Source organism: Ptychodera flava, chromosome 11 (assembly GCF_041260155.1).
Source record: "Ptychodera flava strain L36383 chromosome 11, AS_Pfla_20210202, whole genome shotgun sequence".
Classification (NCBI taxonomy): Eukaryota; Metazoa; Hemichordata; class Enteropneusta; family Ptychoderidae; genus Ptychodera; species Ptychodera flava.
In genome coordinates, this window is record NC_091938.1 from 6,280,785 (window position 1) to 6,290,648 (window position 9,864).

The 9,864-nt window shown below is 38.8% G+C and overlaps 1 protein-coding gene across 1 annotated transcript; it reads left to right on the forward strand.

Annotated features, from left to right (window-relative positions):
- The first annotated feature begins 3,533 nt into the window (after positions 1-3,533).
- On the forward strand, positions 3,534-4,547 carry LOC139143966 (rhodopsin, GQ-coupled-like). Its single transcript, XM_070714594.1, has one exon. It carries the CDS (start codon positions 3,534-3,536, stop codon positions 4,545-4,547), a length of 1,014 nt encoding a protein of 337 aa, XP_070570695.1.
- Positions 4,548-9,864: the final 5,317 nt, after the last annotated feature.

Below are 9,864 nucleotides of genomic sequence, written 5' to 3' on the forward strand. Positions count from 1 at the left end.
TCAAACATTGAGGCGTCACTGTTGTCCTCTACACATGCTATACTGTTCTCCTAGGGCTATGATCTGCAGGTATCGATGTCAAATGACTAGAAAATTCACTTCCTGGAGAGAGTCATTCAAAATAAATTTTTCATTGTCTTTTAGATATAAATAAAAATATCCTTTACAGAAAACCTCTTCATTCATGCATGGGCTACCAGACCTTGTCACTGGGCTACCAACTTCAGAAAATGGTAGCCCAATGGGACTACCAGGCAAAAAACTTAATTTCGAGCCCTATGAGACTCATATATCAAGCGATTATTTTGACACACAAACATTATCAATTTTAACAGCAGAACCTAATTATAAGTTGCATTGCAGAAACACGCCTTATTGTGGCAATTTGTGGACAGACGCTGATTGTGTTTTACGAGGCTGCTTTAAAACGTTGACGAAAACAACATATGTTTGCAGTATATTAAAAAAAATTAAGGTAGTTTCCTCTATGAAAGGACATGAGATTTTCTCATGATAGTTTTGTAACGAGTCAGTCAAGAATATTAGTTGTGACATGTAAATTGTAGATAAAGATTTGTGATAATGTTAATGATTGGACGAATTCTTTTATCTTTTATTGATCTTGCATTTATTGTATGATTTGAAGCCACGCTTCTAAAGTACACTGTTCTAAAAAGCCTATGCTTAGAGAATATATATATCTGTAGTTCGTGTCTCGGCTCCATGTCTTCATACAAGACACATCTGAACATGAAAGAAAGTATCCCTGGCGAAGGAGGGACCGTGGTTATGTTTTCAAGTTTGGCATGTAAACATCACTGTACGACTTGTCTACAGACTGAGGAAAATAGAATTTTAATTGAACTTCATTGGCTTGGGAATGAATCTATAGAAACAGCAGACAAGTGAAATGTATTGAAAATTTAGAATCCGAATATCAGTCTACCTTAACATTTGAACTGACAACTATCACTTGTACATGTGTTAGTTATGTAAGATACTCCTTATACTCCACCATGCCGCTTCAAGGCTGACGTGTAGTCGTACAGTGATTCCAAACTTCATCTTCTTTCAAGTTATTGCTAATATGCGAAAGAAATCCTCTACTCTTCAGGATATAAACGTCTCTTAAACAGTCACAAAGTTAAAATCAAAGGGATCGGATTGTCGGAACTGTACTGTAAAGTCATATAGGCCCCATACGACCAATGTAAACATTGTTATCCGAGATACAGAGATACATTTGCCATTGCTTAAGGTTGGAAGATGTTTGCCATAATGAACGTTGTGAAATTTAAATGTTGCAGCCGTAATGCATCCAGCTTATGCATTCATTGTTTGTAGAAAGTCGCGCAGGCGCAGTTCCAACGACCCCTCCCTTTGAGGAAGGAGACTATCTGTTTCAGCAAATATTATACTTATTCGTTTATCCATTTTGTGTAGGAACACTGCTACATCAGTCTCGAAGCTACTTTCAAGAGATATTCAAATCTCTGCGGGCTTTCTCTCCGTCGCTGTTTTTCGAAGACTAGCAGGCAAACAGAACCCAATCTTTTTCCATAAACGTCGACACTTGTTCTTGTAACACCGTTTGTCAATGTCTTTTCTGAAAAGAACTTCCATCAAACACAACGAGAAAAAAGTTATACTCAACACAATAATATAAAAACTGTTTTATTTGGGAATATAATTGTTACAAGGATACGAAAGTGAAAATCGAAAATATATTGAAAAGTATCGAAAATATTTTGAAAAGTATCAGCTTTTATTTTGAAAACAAATGGTTGAAACTTTACTGCAATGTGCAATGAGAAAATGCACGCAATATTGAAATTAGGATTGTACTTTCACAATTTCGATTATGACAACGGTCAATAATTGTTGTTATGTACTGTACGTGCCCCGATGTATAACGACCTGTTATCTTGTGGTAAATAGATAATATTTTGAAGTTGACCAAATATACATAAAAAAGAAAACAAAAACAATGACAACAAAACAACAAAACAACAATAAACCGCAGAGCTTGTACCTTTAACAAAAAGAGTGCAAACAATCCCAAAAGTCATGTCTTCCGGCAATCATTAAAGTCTGTTGAATATTTGTCGCGTGTATGGTATGAACAGGATAGCTTCCTGTCTACCCATCTAAAACCCAAGAAAATATCACCAGTTTAGAATGGGCCTCGGCGACAGATATTCTGAGGCTCAAACTTTTACAATTCTTCTCTGATCTACGGCTTGTGAGGGATAACTTTAAAACTCTTCTAGTGAGAAATATTTTTACCTTCGTAGTTTTTTCAAAGTAGAAAATTTTGTTTTCGCCATAGAGTTAACACAGGGATGAGACCGTTTTGAAATACAGAGATCAGTAAATGTTAGGTGACTGTTTCTGTTGTACCAAACTTTGTGCACGGTGAGCCCTGAATTACTTGGCAAGGGAATGGTTGAAAATTTCATTGACAAAAGTTTGAGCAAAAGTTTAAGTCTCTCCCTTTCGAGGAGCATACTACCTTGATGAAAGCAAGGCAAAATACGTGTACGAAACGTTCACAGTGAGGTTAAAACATGGACAGTGCTAGTAAAAAATGGTGTGGCTTTCGGCCTCTATGATAAGACGTTTCCTGGAGAAATTCAAATGCGGAGGTTTGTCTGATGATCGCCATAGACAGTGGCATGAAAATTAAATTGTAAAATGCAATTACAGTCAGTATTGGCAGACAGATTGCCACGTAGAAATTTCAAAAATGATGATAAAAGTTGTAGCTGTAGTCTTTGGGCCAATTTCACATGGTTGGTCAAAACATCTTTTCCTAGCGCCACTTTATCAGTATCATTCGATTGGAGTAGCAAGTATCTAGGCATGGCTTTCTTTACATTTTGAGAAAATGTTAAACTTTGTATTATAAATACATTACGGTCCCCGTAACACAACTTATCCTTCAAAAGTATTGGTTCGTCAAATAACTTTGAACTTTGTAATGACACTTTCAAGGGATTTTCAATGCTGAATTATTTAAATAATGATAAGTATTCATCTTGAATAAAAAATAAATAAACGAATAAATAAAAGAACCCACTAGCGCGCTTTCCACTTCAAAACTTTCAAGAATGTCGTTTGCTGTTGGTTACACAATCGAAAGTTCACCGTGGTCATCAACAGTACGCCACGCCTTGAAAGTGAAAATGAGTCAGGTCACCTCGTCAACTTTACAGCGTAGTTGTGTGCCTTCATTTCGCCGAGATGTAAATGCTGGTTAGCAGACTGACGTATGCAAAGGAAAAACATTCACTGTTTCAGCTATTATCGTCGAAGACGTCAAAAATCACCAGGCAACAAGACCATTGTGCAATCACAGTCACTCCGCAATGAATGTGTGAGCGCTTCTTGCGGACTGAATCATCGCAACCAATTAGCACTTATACAATGTTGTAAAATTGCCATTTTAAATGATAACTCATGCGGAGGCTGTCTCTTGAAACCTCTTAAAGTGGACCATAGCTTTTCAGTTCAACCACAGCCGCGCACCGAAGATGAATAATTCCTCGTCAAGTGAGTGCAACGGCTTTACCCTTCTGGAAAACACCAGTTTTCTCAGTAATAGCGGTGGACAGCCCATCATGGTAGGTCGAAATCTAGAAGATAAGATTTATCTGAGTCTAAGTTCAGCCATTCTGTTTGCAACCATCGTCGTCGGTATTCTGGGCAACGTGTTTGTCATCGGTCTCATAGCGTTAAAGAAGCCGCTGAGGAGATCTCCAAACTTCCAGCTGGCAAGTTTAGCTGTAGCTGATCTGATGGTCTGTGGTATTACAGCTCCGGTTCACTTGCATGGAAGTTTAAGAGTGTTGAACGGATCTTACTACGTTTGCTCGGAAGTAAGCAAGGCAGCTTGTTCCGTATATTTGCTGACTTTCCACACTTCATTCTTCACCTCTTTGATGTCACTGGTCTGCATCAGTCTCACTCGTGCTATCATCGTGGGCAGACCATTGGCAAGACGGGAGCAGAAGATTCTGATCGGCATATGCGTGGCGCTGAGCTATGTTTCCGGTATTGCTCGAGGTCTACATGTCTTTTTCACACGGGAGATGGACAGAACATGCTTGCTTCATGTCGTTTCTGTCGAGGGGAGGAGCCAGACAAAGGTACAGGCCTTTCTGCCGACCAGCGTACTGATCTCCTTTCTGGTAGTGAGTATTTGCTACGGCTTCATCTACCTTGAGGTCCGTCGCGTCGCCGCTGCAGTACACGTGGATGGCGCCGCAACCAACGTTAACAAGGACAAAAACAACATTGCAACAACAAAGATTTGTTTAACGATAGTGTTGATCTTTCTTCTGTTTAACATGCCACATGTCTTCATCTTTTTTATGAAATTGGGTGGTTGGAGAAAAACCGGTAACATTTCGCCGTTTGTTGGGCACCTGTTCCTGAGCGTGTGGCTTGCAAGTAGCGCAGTGAATCCAATCTCATACGCTCTTCGGTCATCGGCGTTCAGGCGACAAGTACGTTCACTCTTTCAGCGAAACTTGCCTTCAGGTTGATCTTGTTAAGGTTGCACGCGCTTCGAAATTGAAAGAAGCCGGAAGCCCTTGCTCAAACTAGGAAACTTGAAATCGATTCCTTTTGAAATCAAGATCAAAATTCGGGGTCTCTCTGCATAGGTGATACTAGTGTCATGATCTTCCAAATTGGCGCAAAGAAAATTAATATTTCACGCTCTCCATATATTAGCGTCCATGGACGCGATAAATCCCGTGCGATTCCTCTCGATTTGGACTCTAACAATGCTGGCGCCACGAAATGACAGCACGGTATCGACAACATGGTCTTGCTCGTTAACACTTTTAAAAATTCACCCAGTAACCGTTTCTCATCGAGGTATTCTGTGTACTACCCCCACGTTCTACTGTATATCAACCATTTCTAATTTTGAGCAGTTGTTATCATTTCAATTTACTCCATGGCATGGGTTTGAAACAAAAAATGTCTTATTGTATTCTTTATGGCGTCGGTATCCTACATAGCAAAGACGCTGTATTAATGGACTGACTAACTTATAGGTAGATACGTTCGCTCAGACACTCAGAACCACGGCCACTCCCTTTTGGAGTGACATAAAAGGGACATTTACACAGACACTAACACGGACTTACAGATGTATCAGCGGCTGGGCCGTGAGACTTAGCCTCGGTTCCATGGTCAATAAACAAGTTCATCCAAGTTCTACGTCAACACTCGTCGTCAGTTCCAGCTTCTTTCCATATTAGCAAGTTACGACATGGTGGAGATACCAAACCCGGTGCGAAGACTGGTTTTAGGTCGTCAGTCACCTCTAGTCGCCAAGTTAGATGGTCTCCGACAAATTCCCTGAAGCACGAAAGCTGTTGTTGCCAAGCCGACCAATATGCCGACGAGCGTGTTCACTGAAGTCAACGTATGTGAGTAAATCAAATACGACCCGCTCTTAAAGAAACTATCAAGTTGAAGATTCTCATCGAGCAATTGCCGATAAATAACACTTGCCGACGAACGGATACCCCGAAGTCCACTCAACTTTCCGAATGTCGGGATGTCTACTCTGAAATTACCAAGATTCACCTCGAGCAATTCCCCGACAAAGGACATCTTGAAGACCCGCAATCTACTCTTCTAGTGACGAGGAAAAAACCCATTTACCATCAATGATGAACAATCTGCATGTAGTAATTCTATGATGCAATCAGTAAGTTTGAATTTAGAGTGTTAGTTGTGTTTAACATGATTTTATTTACTATAAAAACACAAAGAAAACAAGAATATGCGCTCTGATTTCTTTTTAATTTTAAAAGGCTCGTCAATCGCATACCTACGACAAAGCAACACATAGCAAATCTTCGAGCCTACTACACACGCGGAACGGGATACTTATTAATAAATACTGTAACTCAAAGACAAGCGGGTTAGGAATGAATGAAATTTCTGAGTACGATTCTTAACTCTCAATTTTTCGATTATATTGTCATTTCGAAACTTGCTCTCGTATTTAATCACTTTGAGAAAATTTGAAAATGTCGAGATCGCTAAAATAGAATTACTGAAAGAAAATTAACCAACATGGTCACCCTTAAACCAACCAATGCCGACAGGACACATGCCTATATGTATAACAAACTTTACAAGCGCCGGAAAATAAATTTAACTCAAGTTACCTCAATAAGCAAAAGATTACCTTACGGACGAAAACGTTAAGACATTTTTTTTGGTGCGCTAAGAAAAATTAACCACGAGAAGAAAATAACTGACTAAAGAAATAAGGACTGTACTCAAGTTCTAAATGTAAAACAAAAATACAAAACACTTTATTTTATTGTGTTTTTTGAATGAACTTACATTACAAAAAAAAAAAAACAGTTTTACTAGTATTTTTGTTATGACTGTTACTTTTCTTAAGTGTTTGTATCAGCTGTTGAGTGATACATTGTCGACATTTGCTATGATTTTATTATGCGAGATCTCGTAGTGTTCGGGGCAACGGCCGATTCCATCATACTGCCCGATGTCACACCCTCAGAAGCAAAAACAATGTTTAACGATTCAGTATGATATCGAAATATGAATGTTAGCTACTTTACGTTGTATTATTGCATGTTTCTTCGATCTTTTAGTTACCGTTGTGTACTAGTATTTCTAATGTTGCATCCCGTTGTTTACTTGTGCCCTCAGTTATGCAAATCAGCCTTTGTATGAAATCCAATAGTTTTACTTTGGCTGAAAACCCATATCGGTAAACATTCATTTTTTTTCTCTCAAAACCCTTTTAAACAGTGTTTAGTCCAACAAAAATATCGTTTCTCGCATTTTAAATCACACGTTTTCCTATGAATGAGGATCTATTTGATAGCCATTTTTGCGAAGAATATTTTTGGAACACCAATGCTTGGTCTCTATTTCCATTTTACGCTTAGCCAACGTGTTATTCTTGTTAGTAAGATTTACGAACAGGCTTTATAATGCTGGCGGCAAACCAAGAGATGGTCACAAGAAGACGCCCAAAGTCCGCCATCCATACCTACAAGCTCTTTACCATTATTCTTCGAGGCCAAACGAGCCCATCCGCCAAAGACGCGAGGATTATTTTTAGGTTAAAAGCGATCATGCATTTTATCATTTTGAATCATATGTATTTTAGACTTTCTTTCAAAGAAATGTACTTTGTCATATCCTCAACTCAGAGGGAACGCACGTATTGTTTTGAAAATGAGGTCATATACTATTTCGAATTGGCCCATGTCATAATCTTCCAAATTGGCGCAAAGAAAATTAATATTTCACGCTCTCGATACATTAGCGTCCATGGACGCGATAAATCCCGTGCAATTCCTCGATTTGGACTCTAACAATGCTGGCGCCACGAAATGACAGCACGGTATCGACAACATGGTCTTGCTCGTTAACACTTTTAAAAATTCACCCAGTAACTATGTTTCTCATTGAGGTTTCTCTGTACTATCTCCACGTTCTACTGTATATCAACCACTTGTAATTTTGAGCTGTTATTATCATTTTAATTTACTCCATGGCATGGGTTTGAAACAAAAGAATTGTAGAATGACACACATGGGCAAGTGATAAATTGTACTTCTGTATCTTCTCTTCTGTCGAACACGATTGGAACCAATTTGGGATAATTGGATATTCACATTTTTCAGATTTATCAAAAGTGTTAGGTGCCCTATGGATGAATGTTGCAATATTACAAATTACACTTAAAAAACAAGTGTGTAACTTAAAAAGAAAGTGGATGAGGTTACATGTGCAGATTAAATCGACACTACTTCACCAACCTTCTCTTCTAAATTAGTTGCAATCGTGTTGTCGGTAGAAATCAAAGTATTGCCTTATTGTATTCTCTATGGCGTCGGTATCCGACATGGCCAAGATGCTGTATAAATGGACTGACTAACTATACATTCACTCAGACACTCAGGAGACCACGGCCACTACCTTCTTGAGTGACCAAGAAGGGACATTCACTCAGATACATTCACTCAGAGGAACTCAGACACTAACACGGACTAACAGATGTATCAGTGGCTGGGCCGTGAGGCTGAGCCTCGGTTCCATATTCAATAAACAAGTTCAAGTTCTACGTCAACACTCGACGTCAGTTCCAGCTTCTTTGCATAAGTTACGACACCAGAGTCTTACGGAGGTAATTCATTCTTCAAGATTTCCTCAATGCTTTACGCAGCCGCAGGGCTCGAAATTAGCGGTAGTCCCGCGTCCACAGACTACCAACTTTTCCCTGGGGCTACCAAAACCCATGAAATGGTAGCCCACACGGACTACCAAAGCCCGGGACATAAAATTACTCAGTGGGCGACATGTTGATCGCTCTGGGATGACCGACGCTGATACAGTCAACCCAGCTGGACATAAAAAGGCCATATTATGACTTTGTTATGCAATTTAAGAGGCGACAGTGCAGTCGAGTTTGTTGCGACAAACTTTCAATAAAATAACATTATCTGAACTGATGTACCAGGATGACAGGCTCGGGAAATGATGGCCAATGAAATTTCATTTTCATAGTTATTTAATCACAATGCAAAAATCACAATTGAACACAAAATTATTCAAACTGCAAAGAAAAAGCTGTCCGGCCATCCACAAATTACGCTTTCCGAAGTGTATGAGATCATCCCATGATAGTGTACTATCGTGGAGAAATATATACAAAATTGCCAAAATTGCCACGAAAGTATTTGTAACATGACTGTACCAAGTTGTCATCCTGAAATTCATAGCCAATCTGTTTTTAGCCATGTTATGTTTACACGTGCTGAGTGAAAAGTCATTGTCATGGAGAACATCAAAATTTGCATATAAGCTCTGCCTATGTGTGAATAGGTCGTCAAACATTGAGGCGTCACTGTTGTCCTCTACACATGCTATACTGTTCTCCTAGGGCTATGATCTGCAGGTATCGATGTCAAATGACTAGAAAATTCACTTCCTGGAGAGAATCATGCAAAATAATTTTTCATTGTCCAGATATAAATAAAGATATCCTTTACAGAAAACCTCTTCATTCATGCATGGGCCATCAGACCTTGTCACTGGGCTACCAACTTCAGAAAATGGTAGCCCAATGGGACTACCAGGCAAAAAAACTTAATTTCGAGCCCTATGAGACTCATATATCAAGCGGTTATTTTGACACACAAACATTATCAATTTTAACAGCAGAACCTTAATTATAAGTTGATTTGCAGAAACACACCTTATTGGTGGCAATTTGTGGACAGACGCTGATTGTGTTTTACGAGGCTGCTTTAAAACGTTGACGAAAACAACATATGTTTGCAGTATATTAAAAAAAATTAAGGTAGTTTCCTCTATGAAAGGACATGAGATTTTCTCATGATAGTTTTGTAACGAGTCAGTCAAGAATATTAGTTGTGACATGTAAATTGTAGATAAAGATTTGTGATAATGTTAATGATTGGACGAATTCTTTTATCTTTTATTGATCTTGCATTTATTGTATGATTTGAAGCCACGCTTCTAAAGTACACTGTTCTAAAAAGCCTATGCATATCTGCAGTTCATGTCTTGGCCTCAAGTTTTCATACAAGACACATCTGAACATGAAAGAAAGTATCCCTGGCGAAGGAGGACCGTGGTTATGTTTTCAGAAGTAGTTCAAGTTGGCATGTAAGCATCAGTGTACGACTCGTCTACAGACTGAGGAAAATTGAATTTTAATTGAACTTCATTGGCTGGGAATGAATCTATAGAAACAGCAGACAAGTGAAATGTATTGAAAATTTAGAATCCGAATATCAGTCTACCTTAACATTTGAACTGACAACTATC

Coding starts and splice junctions, on each gene's coding strand:
- LOC139143966 (XM_070714594.1), top strand. CDS start 3,534: ATGAATAATTCCTCGTCAAGTGAGTGCAACGGCTTTACCCTTCTGGAA.